The 19,281-nt window shown below is 36.5% G+C and overlaps 1 protein-coding gene and 1 long non-coding RNA gene across 4 annotated transcripts in view; one reads left to right on the plus strand and one right to left on the minus strand.

The window, feature by feature from the left end:
- Positions 1-1,280: 1,280 nt before the first annotated feature.
- The window catches only part of LOC131075908 (MADS-box protein AGL24), a 181,764-nt gene continuing 163,763 nt past the window's right edge, over positions 1,281-19,281 (minus strand). The window contains exons 6-9 of one of the 3 annotated variants that reach the window (XM_059213613.1): positions 2,601-2,641; positions 2,326-2,507; positions 2,059-2,230; positions 1,286-1,936 (exon numbers count right to left, since the gene is read on the minus strand). In XM_059213613.1, the coding sequence (XP_059069596.1) occupies positions 2,504-2,507; positions 2,601-2,641 (45 nt within the window). In that variant the 3' untranslated portion in view covers positions 1,286-1,936; positions 2,059-2,230; positions 2,326-2,503. Of the gene's footprint in view, positions 2,231-2,325; positions 2,508-2,600; positions 2,642-19,281 lie in introns of all 3 variants that reach the window. The other 2 variants (XM_059213614.1, XM_059213612.1) reach the window with 2 other exon arrangements.
- LOC131859633 (uncharacterized) lies at positions 6,523-11,076 on the plus strand. The gene is made up of 3 exons (XR_009359260.1): positions 6,523-6,803; positions 10,593-10,730; positions 10,871-11,076. It is a non-coding gene; the product is annotated as an uncharacterized LOC131859633 (long non-coding RNA).

Consider the following 19,281-nt stretch of genomic DNA (forward strand, 5'->3'; position numbering starts at 1 on the left):
CCTAGTTTATATGTCATTAGAAGAAAAGCATACAACAGTGCTTCACATAAAATATCTAAGAATTTATATTCAAATTGACTTTTCCTCATTTACGTTTTTCTTACATATGAAGACTTGAGGCTAGCTACACATTATAGGTATCAAGTATAAGTCATAGAAATCCCATTTCAAATCAAATACATCAAAAGGCCATCTATTAAATTTTATAGAACAATTTTAAATTGTTTATTAAATTAATATAAATTAGTTAAGGAATGGAAGTATGAGTTTTCTCATTAATTTAACATGAGTCTGAATTGATAAGATCGGATTCGCTAATAAATAACAAGACACTACAAGAACCTATTACAAAATTGACCATAGACTCATTAGACCTTTACAAGAAGCTTAAATTTGGGATATTCTCAAGTTTCAACTATTACTTATGCCTACAACATATAAGAAGAAGGTCAATCCAAGAGTTTCTCCTAAAAATTATTCCTATATGTCAAATCCCAAATGCATTTGATTTTATGTGAATATAATGGATATAACTATTCTTAATATGCATAATATTATATCTACAAGCAAGGGACAAAAGCTCACCAATGTCTCACACTAAAGTGCAACCTTCTTGACTTAAAGGACTAACCCAAGTATCAAGGCTTCTTTTCCATCTAAACACCCTCACAAAAAGGGTATTCAACTTCACAACAATGTTGTTGGTATGTATAACAAGTAGCAGTTTTTGCAACCTGTTTAATAATGTAGCTTTTTTCATCCCCTCCAATAATAGTAACTTCTTCCACTCAAATCTTCCAGGGCTTATACTTCTTGGATGTAACCATCCCAAACTCATACGTACAATAAAGAATATATATAAGCACACATCTAACATCTGATTTACAATTCAATCATGACTTAATTTAGGAGGGCTATAAGCACTTTGAAATAAGCGTGAACACAAATGAACAAGGGAACACCTCACTATGGGAGCCACTATCCATTTTTCAATTGAAATAGTCATAATCATAGCACCACCTTGATATTCAATTCAACACCTCATTATCACAAAATAACACTTTTTATCTTTAAACTAAGATAGTTATACTTCCATCTCTAACAAGATGACCAGATAGACTGACAAAGGCAACTTTTATCTAACTTGAAAGACAAATGACTATGAACCTCCATTCTCAACATACTATCAACAACAAACTTAATTGAAACTTCAAGATCAAAATTTTAATGCATAGTCTTGCTTCTCACTAGTCCACTTGAATACCACTACAATAAATCATTCTCATACATGGAAATAGCAACTTTGACTTAGACATTATGAGTCATGAATTCACAAACACAAAATACTTATTCATGCATAATCATACTAGATTCTGAACCAAGCACAATCTGACACAATTTAACGTTGACCTTTGACTTACACATATAAATTAACAATCCTTCGTCAACTTCAATGTCCCTAAATCCTCTTTTCCTTCTCTATCTACCCAATGAAAATTTTCTAATCCACAAGAATATGCTGGTTCAACAACCTTCATCCAAAAATACCTCTTTTGCTACTTATACACTTTTTTAAACTCTTCCCCTTAAGTCCTTATTGGCCGGTTTAAATGGTTCATTAATTTCTCATAATGGTCAAGTAAAATGTTTCTCTAATAAAAAAATCACTTCTTTCCTTGGTGATCTTCGTGCCAATAAGGTGCTTAATCTGCCTTTCTTGTGATACACAAAATCGCTTGACATCCCACCTTATTAGCTAAAGCCCTATTATCCGAGAAAGTCATCTTAGACTATCTTTACATGTTATCTCTTTGATCTACACCCGGTTGCTCTATTTCTCACCATCATGAAAACACCTGACAGAAATTTCCCATAAAAACATATCCTCCTTCCCTCCTGCACACATCTCTCCCTCCATTAAGCCTTAACCCTCTACCTGGTTGGCACGTCCATATAAACAGTCCAATGAGACAAGTTTGTTATGACATCACAGATATATAATATAATAATTCAGCTTATACGTAATGAATATGAAATCAGAAATATGAGAATCTTTACCAACAAAGTACATGCCATCTAAGTCTACCACATGATAAAATCAGAATTAACAGTGCAGTTTTAATGTCGACGTCAAATCCTTAATCCGTCAATATATTCAAGTTTTAATCAACAAGGGATATGATCGAATCAGAAGCGTTGATAATACCAAACCAGGTATCAAATGGACAACCTGAAACAGCAAACATTTTCTGTAATTATCTTATCAATCATTCAATAATGCCTAATAAATCCAATCAACTAGAATAAAAAGTTTGAGTAGCCTACCCCAATTGCAAGGAACTGTCTGAGGCCTCATCGTGTTGAATGCTCTTTTTATGTTGTCTCGTGGAAGTACAAGAATTATGTGTACTACTTTCAGATGACTGAGGATGATCACGGGTTTCCACAGGCTCAATCAACAAGGGTTCCACTGCAGTGTTATTGTCCAAATTGAACCGCTGTTTCAACTGCTCAAAATGCAGATACACCTTTCTTTTAATCAACGCGAGGAAATGCAGAGAAAAGGAATATAAAATGCCAATTCCAGAAAATTGAATTACCTCCAGGTGAAATCTATAAGCATTCTCCTCCTCAATTTGGTCTGCTTACAATACGAATGAGCCAAGGAAAATTTCAATGTATCTATTGACAAGGGAAGGATTTGAGATACACAAAAAAAAAACTCTTTCAAAATTCCATTGTTAAGATTTAGTTGCTGATATTCCATTTTATGTCCATTGCTGACCCGCACTATCCCATGAAACAAAGGAATTTAGCTATCAATTAAGTTTGCTAAATTTATCTTAATAATGTTATTGTATATAGATTAGAAATAGGTAGAGAAGTAGAAGATAAAGTCAAAAGAAAAATATCTTTGAAATCACTACATATACATTGATTCAGGTTGAAGTTAAATTAATAAATAATAAGAATAGTTAAATATTTTATAGATAAAATAATATAATTTTCAATTCACAAGTTATAGGTTGTAGGTCTTAAGTAATTGCATTCAGATTTTTTTATATTAATAATTTTTGGTTCCTTTCTCTCTTGTATTTACATTTAGTTTCTAAAATCATTTTAGTGGAAGTTTAAGTAAATCAAATAGAGAATTGATTGAGATAGTCTCTTGACCTCAACAATCAATATCTCATCTCTTTACTCCAACATATATTAAAAAAGATACTAGAGTGTCAATGCCAAACATAGGAGAAACATGACACTGGATTGTCATAAAGAAGTCCCAATATCAGTTTCTATAAGTAAGTTGATGACTTCCTTTTCTGCCCTCTCCATTTTAGTATTTCATTTAAAAAATAACTATTAAATATTCTATTTGTCTTTGCTCCTATACAAGTTATTTATGGGTCAATTTAGTTGTTTGTTTCTCTAATTGTTATATACTATTTGAAAAATACATTTATCTCCCACCCTCTTTTATTCAGATAGACCTTAATCTGGTGAAATTGACATCCTTATACTTTCCTGCTTCTATTATGGACCATTAAATACCTATTTTTTTAATCTTGATCTCTCACCCTCTTTCTTCTTACAAATACTTATTATATTGTTCTATAAACCTTACTTTTTGATTCATACACTCTTTCTTATTCCAAACCCGATGTTTTTGATAATGGGAAAAGCAGGTTTTGAAGGCATCCCAACACCCTTTACAAAAGATCCTTAAAAGCTAATAGCATTAAGCAACATGAAAACACAAACTGCCAAAAAACCAGACAGTTATGAGCAAAAATCAGCAAAAAAGCCCAACAAAACTAGCCATATCCAACCATAACATAAAAAAGATAGAAAAAAAATTACTTAATGTTTTTTAAAGCATTAACCAAATTTCCGCTAATCCCTTGCAAATCTTTAATATTATCCCTAAGCTTAGGGATATCCTTGGAAGATGCCACATCAGCTTTTTTCATGCTTACCCTTGTTCTTTTTGCCGCACCACCAGGAGCACTTTCCACTATCCCTGCCTCGATAGCATCCTTATCACTATCTAGATCCATGACAGGTTTGGAGGTGCTGGAACAATCAAGGAACTTGGTAATTTTCTCTAAATTCTTAGTCACAGAGGTAAGGATATCTGGAATCATTACCAGAAAAATTTTCATAGCTGTTTTTCCTTCCTCCAAATTGCCAATCTGAGCTTCCAGCTTCTCCACTTTTTCCTCCATACCTTTATTCCACTGTTCCTGGTTTATTTCAGCTTTCTTCCCTTTCTCTTCCTGCTGCTTATCAATTTTTTCCAGATTCTTGATTCCTTCATAAACCCACCTGTCAAAACCCATATGAGCCTCAAACTGGTTTTTGAGTTTATCCAGAATTATCCCCTCTCCAGCTTTATCTTGATCCCTGCTCAAATTCTCCTTGTCCTTCTCCTTCTCAGTTTCCTTGTCTTTCTCCTGCTCAATTTCCATTTCCCTTTCCTCATTAATCTTGTCCTGCTCCTCCATTGGCTGGCTGTTAACAATTCCTATGCTCACACTGTGGGTAGGACTATTTTGATCAGAAACATCCTCAACTCCTCCTTCCTCTTCCCCCACTTCCTCTTCCTTCCAACTCTCCTCTCCTTCAAACCCATCAGTCTCCATCTCACTTCCATCTTTTCCAATGTCCTCTCAATCAATCTCTGTATTCTTTTGATTACCCTTGTCCTCTTGAGTTTTCTCCACGGTAGCTTTTTTTCCTTTTTTGCTCTATGTCCCCTCATCCTTGTTAGGCCCGCCTTCCTCCATCTTCCTCTTTCCTTTCCCCGATGACACCCCATGTTTCAACCTATAATCCCACTCTTTTATTTCTAACTTTATGAGTTTAAAAACTGAAAACTATCTTTTATCCTAACTTTATTCTTTTTTCTAAACAACTTCATATGCTAGTATCTTTCTTCCACATTCCAATAGCCTTTAACACCTCAAAGCTTATCCACCCTTTTTAGAAGCCAAATAATTCTCTTAGTTTATCCATTTGCATTCACCCTATTCCACATCTCCTACACCCACCTTTATCTCTTTCTCCCAACACCCAACATAATCTTAATGCTACCTCTCTCCTTTTATCTCTTCTTAACAACACCTCTTTTGAATGTTAGAATATTCCTTTTACCTTTCGTATCTCTTAATCATATCTTACCTTCATACTTTTATTCACATTTCCTCCTCACAAGACCTATCTCCTTTTTTACAAAACCACTTCCCCTTATTTAAACACCTTGTTTACCCATCCTCTTTGCCCCACTTTTAATTTGACCTGAAACCACTTTCAAGACATATTTGTATCATTCCTGACCATTACCTAACATCTCCCATAGGTTCCCCACCCACGTAGTCTTCCCACTATTCACGTCTTTAGTTCGTCCCAACACTATCATTATCTTTTTCTATAATTTACTTCTGTATCCCATAGGCTAACCACCTTGTTCCTAGTTTTCCATCCCTTCCTATACATTAATTTTCCCTTTAGTATCCCTTTATGCTAGATAACTCTAACCTTAATTTTTCCTATCTTTGGTGATTCTTCACCCTATCCTTAATTTTCATATTTCTTAGCATTCCCACATCCTTTTCTTAAAATATTCAATCATTGCATTGTCTAGACCACCCCAATAATCCTTACATTTATTTATACTTTTATAAAATCCTTATAAGCTAACACAATAAGACCACCTAATTTCCCAACACTTTCCTTAATCTTATCTGTCTTTTATCCTCCTTATCCATTCTTATAAAAAAGTTAGCTTACCATCCTTGCACTTAACTAAACTTTCCAAACACTTAGTCTAAGCATATTTTCATCCTAATTCCAACCTTTTATCTTCTCCTTTCTGTCTCTCTAACTTCATCGTATATAATAATGCTTTGTTAAAAACATGATGTTGAACATAATAAGTTTTATCTAAATACTATTATGAGTTCTTTGAATATGATTCAGTACATAACGTTAATTTATTTAAAACTGATAATATTCTTCCTACTTTCTGTTTTCGTTCCTCTACTTCTATAGAGCATTATCTTTCGCTTTCTTTGATATTACTATCATACATTATGTTAAAAATGAACAATAAGCTATTATTGATCACATTTCTAATGTATATTCTAGTGAGGATTCACATATTTCGTCCTATATTAATATTTTTCTTATTAGTTCCTGCCATGCATGAAGCCATGCATGGAACTAAAGTCGAAGGGACATCGTTAAACAGCTACTCTTTAACAACCAATCAAAATCTAATTTTGATTCTACATTTATTTCCGGTTGCTAGCTGCATCATTTAAGTTGCATATTTTATAGGGGAAGTATTAACTGAAAGGTTTTTGGTACTCTGTGATTAGGGTTTCAGACGTGTGTACAGAATTTTTGAGGCTCGGCTCATATAACGAGAGGAGAGAACGCACATATAATTAGGTGTGGTGGCAGATTGTCAACAGAAGATGCAGTTATGAGCTACGAGAAACATGGCCTGCATGCAAACGGTCCACACGGCTTATGTGTGTCCGCACATTTTGCATATGCTAATCAAGGCATTTGTATTACATATGTCCAAATTCCTCTACCCTTTGTGCTTTGGATGGATGTTTATCCCCGGTGTAAAAACATAAATATCTATAATACATTACTGACTATCATTCCAGGAGACCACAGTTTGTTTGAGGCATTCTGTCAAACAGTTCACGCACCCTATCAATGCGTCCACATTTTACAAAAGTGCCCAAAGTGGAGGCACAGACGGTGGAATTTGTTTTTATACCTGCCAGGTGCATATGCTTGTTAGTTTCTTAATTCGATTTTCAACAAATCTACTTAGTGCAAAGGCTTGGTGTAATGAACCTTTGCTGTACCTGCCTCGCCTTTCTGATAATTAGGGTCTCATCTATCTATCGAAGGTTGGATTTATGATTATAAAAGGATTTACGGTTTCTTACAATATTTAGATATTTCATTTTATATGTCAGCAGTAATATTAGATCAGTGACATAATTATTGCAGCACAAAATACATATACAACCCATTCTAGATTTTGAGGACTTTCCAGGTTGGCTGGGCTACCCATCCAAACCCATCTCGTCTCTTATGGCTAATAGGGCCACCTAAGGATGGGCCCAACATACCCCTGGCTTGCACTCATTATCTTGAATGTACTAACAAACAGAGGATATCAGGAAGATAATAAATGCCTACAGAAAACATAGATTCATGACTATATTACTTGGTTAACATTTATCCATTATATATAAATTTGTAGGGATTAATTCATTATATTTGTGTCTAGTTGCATAAACATGACTATCATTAATTAGTATTCATTTTCTGTACTTATTAGTTGTGTTTGAGAATGAATGAATTATTTTTATTCTTCTATCTGTCACTAAAGTGTATTTTAATGTAGCATACTAAACCTGATATTGCAAGTTACCTATCTAGCATGAAGATTAAGTTCATTTTACCCTTTTGTACATTGCAGATGTGCTTAGTTCATTTGGCAAGACATTTTTAGGCATGGAACCGATTTAGCAATTAATTTGGGCCACTAGTTAAATTATATTCATTATTGTTATATGAGGAATGAAAGCAGATTTAATACAACTTGCACAAAGACATACTTCATCATTTCGACATTTAAGCAGATTGGCTCGGGGACGTACCAGCCTGCTAGCGATGGGGAGGGATGCTTACTAGGCGCTAGTTCTTCGTCGCTGGGAAGAACCAACGACTTGCCCTTTCACATCGTTGCTGACTGATGCGTTCCCTAGGTAGTCCTCATGGTTGTCTAGGCATCATAAATTATGAAAATTGAAATAAATATTATTACTTAGAAACGAAGTTACCTGTTGGATGCTTATCCTTGCCTTTCTCTCCTTGTCACCTCCTCTCCCATGTTTCCTTGGGGTGCGGGTTTATACCTCTTTGAAACCACGCGATTCCCCTTGAAACATGGCATCTATTCCGGAGGTGGCTTGGGAATGGACACGTCCTTTCATCACTCCCACTAGTTAAGATAAAACGTATTTTAAGCGGTAAAAATAATTTATGTATTGAAAATATATATATTTATGTACATGTACTGTTTAATGTTTCTAATCATCGCCTGTTGTCTACACGGGAATATGACACTTGGAGCATTCTAGCTTCTATGTAGACACTTCTATCATTGAGTTGGGCGATGATAAATATTGGTTTTTTAAAGTGGGAATGACTTGTGTCATTGTTTTTTGCGTCAATGTTTTCCTTTGTGAAGTCATCATTTATTTTGTGGTTAACAGATGGACTCTATGGGTTTGGCCTGGTATTTGTGTGGAAAGTGTTGGAGTGATCTGGACCAAGTGCAATCTAAACTCAAAAGTTCTGCTTTCTCTCCACAACCTGCCTGCACTGACAATTTTCTCTTGATTAAGACACAAGCTTTTCATTCTCCTATCAAACTTGCTCTAATATGGACTTCAAACCTAGCTCTTTGATTTTTTTACATAGCCTTTTCTTCTCTAGCTTCTTCAACATAATCCTGCACTAACAACTGCAAATTAGAATTAAATTTTTCTTACACCAATCCTCTAGATCTTCTGCTGATATCTGATACCACTTTGATGGGGTGGAAGGAGCAGAACAAACACAAAAAATTAAATTGAAACACACAGGAATTATAAAACACACAGAAAATATGAACACACAGAATATGATGTGCTGCAACACCAAAGACACATATTTTTTATTGCTTTCCGATAATTGATTTAGATCTCTTCTTTTAAAGAGGAATTCAGGAGCATATAGAAAATTCTGGAAAGAATTATAACATACAGTCCTTTGCATGACTGATGGAATTAACTTGTTTCCATGACTAGCTAACTGGTTGTAACTAGAGATTTAATGGCTCATGGTGTCTGAAGATTAGCGGTAGAACTGGACGCTGACTTGACTTCCACCGGAAGAAATTACACTCCAACAAAAATCTTGTCAAAGGTTTTGCCTTAATGAAGGGTCAATCTTGCACGGGATGAATAGTTTCTGGATTTTAACGGTGCCTGATAACACTTGTTACACCTGACAAAGATTACTTCTCTATTTCAAATTTCCCTTTGGTTCTTGTCTTAACATTTTAGGGGTTTTGCAAAGGAGACATATATTTTACAAGAATCGACGAAGATCTGAGTATTTGAGTAACGAAAAATGGAAAATGAAGTAGGCACACATGTTGCATACTTTTCAAATCCGTTTCCTCCCAAACGTTTTTCAAAGCCGAGGAGCGGAGACAGTTACAATGGCCATGTGCGTAATGCAGGGTGGATTGTATAATGATGGCAAATGTGTTGAGACATGGACCAGTTAGGACTCGAACCTAGGACCTTCCATACGCTGCTGGAGTGCTCTACCACTGAGCTACTGATCCCTCTTGGACCAGTCCATCGTCGGTCTGGGTGTGGCTTATTTTCAGCATCAACACCCCCCTTAAGCCACACCTCTCGTTTGCTTGGGGTTCCTAGCCTGGACCTGGCTCTGATACAATGTTGAGACATGGACCAGCTAGGACTCAAACCTAGGACCTTCTATATGCTGGTGGAGTGCTCTACCACTGAGCTACTGACCCCTCTTGGACCAGTCCATCGTTGGTCTGGGTGTGGCTTGTTTCCAACATCAACAAAATGCAAAGTACATGTAGTAATATGTTCATTAATTTTTTCCTAAGGTCTACCCTGGAGGTTGAGTTAGTTGTGTTGCGTTTACATGATGGGTGTTTAGATGAGGCAAAAGAGGTTTTTGGGAAGATGATGCCTGAACGAGATTTGAATCTGTGGAATTCCATGATTGTAGGTTATGCGCAGAATGGACTGATTTGGGAAGGGAGAAAACTATTTAAGGAGATGCCAGAGAGGAATGTTGGATCATGGACTGCTGCAGCCCTGAAGAGGTTGGTTCTCTCAAAAAAGTTTCTTAACTTAAAGAAAATATGAATACCAATGTTTGTTTGTTAGGTTATGGTCCAGGCCCTAGGGTAAGATGGAGTTATGTTCGCAACCCATAATGCACACCCCTTATTGGAAATGTGGGGGTTTTGACAAACCCCTACCTACCTGAAAAACAGAATCAGAACAAGCCAGATGACATTCGAAGAAATGGTTATTTGGTTTACTTTAGATTGTTTGGTTGAACACCAATGTAATATTACAAAATTGGAAGTGTGTAGTTTGTAACTTTGTATTCCAAACCAAATCATGACAGAATTGCTGCAGGACTAATTGTCGATTGTTCTTCCACAAGCATCATACGCCAACATACAAATGATTTATTTTCCATAACTAAATCGACCCTCTACTTAATAGTTTATACACAGTATGGCAGTTTAAGACTTAATATTGTGTGTGTTGATAGCATGAACTGAAATGCAATTCTAGTGGTAGCATGATTTGTTGTTTCTATTACTTCCTTTTTTCTATATATCTTTTTCCTTTCAATTTTCCTTTCAATTGGGAAGTGAACCTTACAAACAAGAATGCACCCCAAGGCCATAAATACAAGGTTGATAGAAGCACCTAATACAATCTTTTCTGCAGGATTTTGTGGAAATGTAGATGGGTTACATTTTGTAGGCTTGGCTTGTGGAGGGGAGAGTGAGGCCTACAATTGCTGCACTTTTTATGTTCCCATGTAGAGGCATCCTAGGTTACTTGACATAGTTGCCACTTCCTCAGGTCCCTGATCTTTCAATACATAGTCTATAAGATTGATGAGTGATGATTGATCTTTTTTATCTAAAGCTATTGGAAAACATAGAATCCATGGATTGCTATGATCATGTTGTATAACCTTGTCTTGTATTTTGTTACTGTAGGCATCTAAAAAAGGTCAACGCTTGCAGCGCCATACTTTAACATGTCTACATGACCTTCTTTTAGGGTTTTCACATTTTATTAGCATTTCTTCTATATCGTGCATTTGATCTTTATTGTTTGTCGACAGTGCATCTTTCCTCTGCATTTCTTTCCAAGTCAATTCCAATTCCCTTGCATTTCAATTAGGTTTTGTCAATATCATCTTCGAATTTCAATCATTGGTCGTGATCAACTTTATCACGTCAATTGGATATCGTCAACCCTACTTGGCATCAAATTAGGGTTTTGTCCTAAATCTTCAACATTTTCAATCATTTTCAATCAATTGTCAATCATCTTTCATCAATTTTCAATCGATTTGAATCACTTTGTATCTCGTCCAATTGTCAATTATCATCCTCCTTATCAATTTCAATTGATTCGTCATCCATCTTTGTCAAGTCAACCTTCATCAAATCGACGTTTTATCAATCTTTGATCGATTCGTCAGCAATCTCAATCAATCATCAATTCTCGGGAATTTTGGATCGATTAGTCATTGATCCTTATTAATTGTCATCTATAAATTTGTCGTTGATCTTCATCAATCAACCTTGGTTTCTTATCAATTATCAAGTCTTCGTCATTTAATCTCTTGATCATGATCAACTTTATATCATATTTTTCAATTTTGTCTTGGCCTATTTCATTTCTAATTCTTTCTCCTAGGGTTTTATGATTTAATCATTTAATCCTATTAACATTTCCCTCTAGGTTAAATAAATTTATTTATTTATCCTAAGTCTCTCATGTCACAATTAAATGAGTCATTTAATTGGCTAATTTTGTTGAGGACTAATTAATAAATGAGATCATAATTTTACTAAATTCTTAATTTGCTAATTTTCAAAATTCAAATTCCCATTAATTATTCCTCCCTATTTTCTCCCCTTTTCATGATTCCTTTTTTGTCATAATCTATGAAGCTATTTTCATGGCCAAATTTGTCATATTTTTTAAAGCTATTTTGTCATCAATCATGAAGCAAAATCTGTCATCCAATTTGTCATAATCTTGTACTGGTCATGCCGAATTTTGATTTTGTTGCCCTTTTCGAATCCTCATCAATTTGCTTATAAATTTAGCTCATTTCAAGTCTTTAATCCTAACCATGCTTCGAGTAACCTTATGTTGGTATTTTCATCCCATAATCCACTTGCTTTTCACTTGCATTTGTGTTAGTAGGTGAGATCTACATCCATTTTGAAGGTGAAAGAAGAACAATGGAATCACACGAAGGAGATTCTGCGTTTTGGTTTGCATTTAGCTTCTTTTGATTCTTGTGTTCATGCTTTCATTTATTGAGTTCGGATTATTATTCATAGCTTGTTAGTTTTCGTGGTTAACTAATTTATGATATGAGTCTTTCCGGCAATTTCCTAGTTACATTTTGTGGTCAAGCCAATGTGAACATGGATAATCTTCTGTGTTTTGAGTTCTTTTCTTGATTGTAGGTTGAAATTTTGCTGGAAAAAGGACCTTTCTAGGGTGATTCGGGACTTTTGTGCCTTTGCAAAGGTGTTTTGTGCCTATGCAGAAGTTTCTTGCGCTTCTGTTAAGACAAATTGTGGTTGTATCAAGGAGACCTACATCTGTGCAATGTCCTAGGCATTTTTGCAAATAGGACTTGGTTTTTGCAATCTTTTCAGTTTCTAATGTTTTGCAGGGTTAAAATAGGTTTAACATTAATAAAAAAGGATTAAAATGAATTCATCTAGATTTAATTAGGGTTTGGTAAAAGAACAAAAACATTTCACACTTCTTTGTTGATACAAATTGTCTTTAAAAGGAACAAAAACATTTCAAATTGAACTTTTAATGAACTCAACTTTTGCAAATTATTTCAATTTGATCATTTTTAGTCTAATTAAGGTTTAAAAAGAATGAATGAAATTATATAGGCTAACTAGGGTAATTAATGAACTTCAAATCCGCATGATCAACTTAATTAGAGTTTTTAAGTCACAACTTCTGCATTTTGTTTAGGGAAGATTCAAAGTTTGCATTCTCAATGTTTTAGGCTTCCATTTATTTCAATAGATTAGGATTCACTTAAAAATGTTCAAAATTGAGTCACATAATCCAATTATAGTTAATTTTGAGGTTAGATAGGTCCAATTTCATCAAAATTAGGGTTTTAATACATACTAGGGCTTCAATTCTACAAAATTTCCTCTATGTCTAACTGATTGTCTCTGTTTAGTAGGTGCACTGCACTTTTGCACCTATTTGCAGGTATTTTGCACCTGTGTGCAGGTGTTCTGCACCTGTGTAGGTGTTCTACATTGTATGAAGGTATTATGCACCAGTGTTCATCTGATCTAAGACTATGTTCAACTGATTTGTGCCTGTGTTTGACTATTATGCGCCTGTGCAGAGGGAAAACTAGAGGTATAACAGTTTTATTTGGTTTTTGATCATGGCAATTTCATTTCATTTGCAGATGTAGCGTCCTAAAATTGCGACACTTGCAATTTCGACCGCATTTGGGTCTTCACGATGGCGACGCAACACTGAACTTGAATGGAGACCCCGAAACTTGCTCACGACACCAAAAACTGCATTTTTCAGCACCCTGGCCTGATCCTCCTTGCACCCCGTTGTCCTTGGAGGTGGGACCATAGCGCCCAGCGCCCTGGTCCTTCAGGACTAGTGCGCCCAGCACCCTGGTCCCCCAGGACCATGGCGCCCAACGCCCTGGTCCCTGGCCCTATTTTGGGCCCGGTCTCCTATGGGGCTTCAGGTCTTTATGTTTGCAATTTGGAAAATAGTACTTCCTGGTCGGCCCAAGGTCGAAAAAATCAGTCTTTTAACCCTAATTGACAAGTATATAAACTACATTTCCTCTCCCATTTTGGGGAGGAAGGACGGATGTGTACAAGATGTGGAAACGATATTCAAACATTCAAGCATTCAAGCATTTCCTTCAAGCGATTGAGCATTCTAAGTCTCCATTCAAGGCTAAGTGTTGCATTCAAGACAAGGATTCAACCATTGAAGAGGAGATCACATACTACAACATGCAACATACAACATACAACAACATCTATACCTTCGCATATAAGGATACAAACATCCTTACAACAAGGTATTAGTACTTGTTTTACATTACATTTACAGCATTTCTCATTTCTTGGTTAATTCCAAAACCGGGGTTTGACCTAAAGGCAAACCCCTCATCCCTAACCCCCCAATCATCCTCTCTTTTCTGTGTGTAGGTTGCAAGTACGCGGCTGTAATTGAAGATTTGGAATCCTTGTGCAGAGATGAACAGATCCACCTTCATTTCGCGGATTTTCCGGAGGACCGTGTGCACGCCGGGCACCATCGTCCCGTCAACTTTCGCTCAAATTTGCAGGACAGCGTCGTCCCGACATTTTACTGCTAATTCCAGGTCCGCAGCTTCATCCCATATCCCTATCTCTGTTTATAAGCGAATCTTCCTACTTTACATGCATCCCTAGTTCAATCTTTCTATCTACATTTCTTTACAAAAGAGGGTATCCTTGATGTCTTAACCCTTGAAACTCATATAGAATCCAATCTTGCATTGCGTGGGATTGGATCTTGTGGGTTTCAACCCCTCTTTTGAATGTAAAGTCTCTCCTAAGTGAAAACCATCAACCCTAGTGACTCCCCCTTCTCTCTCCTTGGAGTTGGGGAGGGGAGAACGACTAGGGTTCAATTTTTCCGCTTTACAGCAGATATTGTCTTTTTCTGTGTTAGAGAAGACCAAATATAAACTACTAATACATTTGGTGCAAGATGCGGTCAAAGACTTGAAATTTGAAACAAGTGTCTTATTTTTCATTGCTAGCAAACATTTGGATTTGGGCACTAAAAAGAACTTTTTTCTTTCTTGTGTTTGCTTTGCTTGGACACACTTGTGCGTGTGAGTGGTCCCACAATAGACACACACTATCCTCTCCCCTTGGCCCTCATGGTCCTGGGTGTATGAGAAAAGTGTTAGCGATGCTAAATTTTTTTTCATTTTATAGGTAGAGGGCCTGTCCCCTCGAGAGCCCATAAGACTGGTGAGGGGAAAATGAGCCAGAGTGGTAATGGGCTAAACCCAAGTCACCTCTTAGGCACTATATAAAATACATGGGACAAAAGTCTTCATGACGGGTGCTAATTGCCTACCTACGCCGACTTCCCTAGTACCTGTGTTCTATAGGAAGGAAGCCTCTCGAGGGAGAGAGCGTATATGGATGCCTGAAAGAGTCCTGAACTAAATAATCCATTGTTTTAGATTGTCAAAATCCTTCTACTTGTTAACTGAGATGTTGTGATACGCTCATGCCAAAGAAACCTCTCACGTGCCCTTCAATTTGAGATAATAAATTTCTCAGGATCTTCGGGTCCTTCAAAAATTCAAAGCTTCGTATGCCCGAGAAGAGAGTGTCATGGAGGGGAGCCAGTGCTACCAAGCTTCTAACTATCCGGTTAAATGTGTTATTTTGCAAGGGGATTCAACAAGTATTGTCCTCGTCAACCTTAGGATTGTGCTTGAATGTTTTATTTTCATGCAAAATTCAAACAAACATTCTGCTCTCCATGCTTGTTAAAAGTAAATCATCAACAAAGGACATAATCAACCTCACAAGCAAACATTTGGCAATCAAAACAACCTTCAAAAGCAATCATATTCAACCTTTATTTTCAAACAAACTTTTCAAAAAGTTCAAAAAAGTGTCCAAACAAAGTCAAACTTGGTCCAAAAACATTTAAAAGTATTCATCCAACATTCAAAAAGATTTCATAAAAGTGGCTTGTCAAAACATTGGAAATCGTTGTTTCAAAATTCATGTCACTTAGGGTTAACTCTTTCATAGATTAGGTCTTAAGGCATACATTCATCTCCTTTCATATTAGGTTCGTTGCTTGGTCATCCATCTCCACTTTCACTTAGGTTTAGAATCATTTTCCTAGGCCTTGGTCATTCATTTTCATTGCATTATCATTATCCCAAAATTAGGTCTTTGCCTAGGTTACATTTTGCATATTCCAAGTCATTGGTACTTACATATCCTCATCATTGTATTGTCACAAACCCTAATCTTTTCTTAGCTTGATTTTGTCATATCATATCATATCCCTAGGTCATATCATTATTCGTATCATATCCTTAGGTCTTGTCATTATCATTGCCAATTTGCATTTAGTCTCAAAATTTGGTTTTGCCAAACTTGAAAAATTAAAACTTTAGATTAAACCCTAAGTTGTTGTTAGCAAGTATTGACCTTGTCCAGCATTTTTTGTCCAAAATTTGTGCTTTTATCAACATCATTTTGTCAAACCTATCTTGTTGAATTTATGGTAGTGCTCGTTAACCACAGGCAAACATCAGATCTGTTGCCTTCCCAACCATAGACGATAAGCTCTTATCGTCACCCCTGAGCACTCTACATGTCCTTCATGTTATTGAATTCATCTCCATTGATGCAATCATGACCTTACATATATATGAATAAATACCTCCTAATAGACCTCAAGTCAGCCATATACTTTTGGTGCCAAGGATAGGTGGTGCAGGGACACAAGCCTCAATTTCATAATTTATCGATTGAAAACTTCATGTTTTTGATAGCAAGGTTTTGGTAAGGATCAAAGAATCCTTCGTTTATGTTTTGTTTTGTAATAAGGTCCTAATTGTCCATTTTGTAAGGCCTAGTGGCCTAGGGTGCATTATAAACCCTATGGTCAACTATGGTCAAAGGGACTTAGGATAAGTAGAATTAGGGATTCAAGGTTTTTTTTGTCTATTTAGATCCATTTCAATGTCTTTAGGTCTCTAGGTTGATGATAAAATTTGAATGGCAAAATGCAAAAATTGTCAAAAATTGTTGTAATTGGTTGCCCAATGATAAAAGTTGTTGTAATTGGTTGCCCAATGTTCATAACCATCTAAAATCAGTTTGAACATGTTGGTAAAACTATAAAATGCCTCAACAAACTCATGTGGGGTTGTTGTGGTTGAAATTTGTAAAACTTGATATTTGAAATCAATAAAAAAACTACATTTTCCAGAAAATTTGTTGTTATTTTGGTTGTTACGGAATTTCATGACCTCAAAATTGAAAAATTCTTTCATGGGGAATTAGAGGGGTGAAATACCTTTCTTTTGAATCCACCCAGAGGTCTGGAGGTCGAGTATTGAGGGAGAAAAGTTGTAACAGATCCAAACAGCCCGGAAAAGTGCCCTTTCCTAGGGCTTCAACTTCAATTTCCCATTTCATCCAAATCCACCATGGGAAAATTATAAAACTTGGTGAAATGGAGGATTTGGACGTTTATTTTAGTATCCAAAAGGTTTCAGACCGAAAGGATGCAGTTTGGGTGAGATTTTATTAAATTTGGCCAGGCATCTCTATGTGACTGGTTGTGGGAATTGAATAAAATTCATGAATAGTCCCCATAACTTTAGTTTTAATGCAAACCAAAAGCTATAACTTGGTATTTGGTAATTATTTGGATACCCCAAGGTGTTCCAATTTCCTCCCTTGAGAAATTCCAGGTTTGGAGGGTAGTTGCTTTGTTAAAGTGCTCATTTAGCCCCATTTAGCCTAGTTGAGGGTTTACTAGAAATGGTATTTGTAGGAGGTTCCAGATCAAACCCTTTTGGAAAAAGTGCTATCCTAGTTTTCTAATGGTGAATATAAAATAAAATTGCTTTGTCCTTTGTAGTTTTTGGGAGAGAAACCAAAAAGTCACTTTTGAGGGCTAGTTGGCTAGAATAGCCATTTTGCACTTTGACCTCTTTGAGACTTGATCAACCCAATTTGAAGGTTGTTTACCATAATTGGAGGTTGTTGGATCCTAATAAACCTGATTTGAGTCTTTGTGGACTTGTAGAACCATTTTCGAGGGGTGTGAGCCATTTGAGCAACTTTTGAGCACTTTGCCTATGGGGTTGACAAACCAAAGTTGATAGCCTTTGTAAAATGTCTCAGTGGGGGGTTATGGGGATGAAAAAAATTGAAATGATACATTGATCCATTGCTTGTCAAGGTGTGAGGTCTGGTTGGGAAAATCTCTTTTGAAAGGGATTGGGTTGCCAGTTGAGCAAGTGAGCAACTTGGAGCATTTTCAAGTTGTTGGAACCATACGTCTACATCAATAGTGTCAAAACTATATATTACAAGTTACATATGAGTCTCCCTTAGTTGTCAGTTGCATTTAACTTAATCATAAGTTACACACAAGCGGTTCGCCCAAATAGGTCCTGCCCCAAATTAGATTCATACAACTGAGATATCCAAATGCCAAGGCTAACAGGCCACTTGGTATTTTGTGCACTAGGTCAGCCCTAGAAGGGATCCGACCTAGCTACACAACAACATTCCCTCTTAGCTAGGGAGGATTCCTTCAGAATAACCAGGTCACATAGTGACTACCACCATGGTTACTCTCATGAATAATATGTTCACTATAGCTACCCCCGGAGGGTGAACAAGACATCATGGAATTTCTTCCACGATACCCACCATACCTACTCATACAGGGTGGGTTCGCCATGCCTACTCACAGAGGGTGGAAGAGTAATTTTACCTCAACCTTCTCCCAGAGAAGGGTGCATTACCACCATGCCTACTCGCATAGGGTGGCTCCACCATGCCTACTCGCACAGGGTGGAACAAGGGCTCTAACCTCAGACTTCTCCCAAAGAAGAATGCATCTCCACCATGCCTACTCGCAGAGGGTGGATCCACCATACCTACTCGTAGAGAGTGGAATGAGGGTTGTAACCTCAGACTTCTCCCAGAGAAGAATGCATCACTAAGGGATTGCACCTCGAACTTCACCCTCACAAAGAAGAACTCATTAACAAGGGATTTCACCTCAAATTTCTCCCTCACATAGAAGAACTCATTAACAAGGGATTTCACCTCAAATTTCTCCATCGTAGAGAAAAATACATTAACCAAATCTTCATGATGACGTGGCTCCCTCTGAATGTTGATTCTTCCTCTTTGAAGAAATGCAAGCAATCTTCCTTCCTTGAATGCAATCTCTGATTTGTCCTGGAAGCATTTCAGAGAGATAATGATAGTCAAGGAAAATGTCAATACATGATTCACTGTTCAATGATGTAGCATGACTTAATGAAAAATTAATGAACATTATTCAACCATAAAGAGTACTTATCTTTTATAATTTTGCTCAGCAATGGAATTCCATTCACTTGGATTGATCACACCGAAGTACCTAGTGATGATCTGATGGATGTGTGGCATTTGGCCCTAGCCATCACTCATCATCTGTCCATAATATCGGCTTCGTGCATAGCTTAAGAATCATCTGAAGAACTGCCTTTAATACCATCCACAACAAAGTGATGGACCAACCACATAAATGTGACAAAAAACCA

The sequence above is a fragment of the Cryptomeria japonica genome, chromosome 10 (assembly GCF_030272615.1).
Source record: "Cryptomeria japonica chromosome 10, Sugi_1.0, whole genome shotgun sequence".
NCBI classification, from domain to species: domain Eukaryota; kingdom Viridiplantae; phylum Streptophyta; class Pinopsida; order Cupressales; family Cupressaceae; genus Cryptomeria; species Cryptomeria japonica.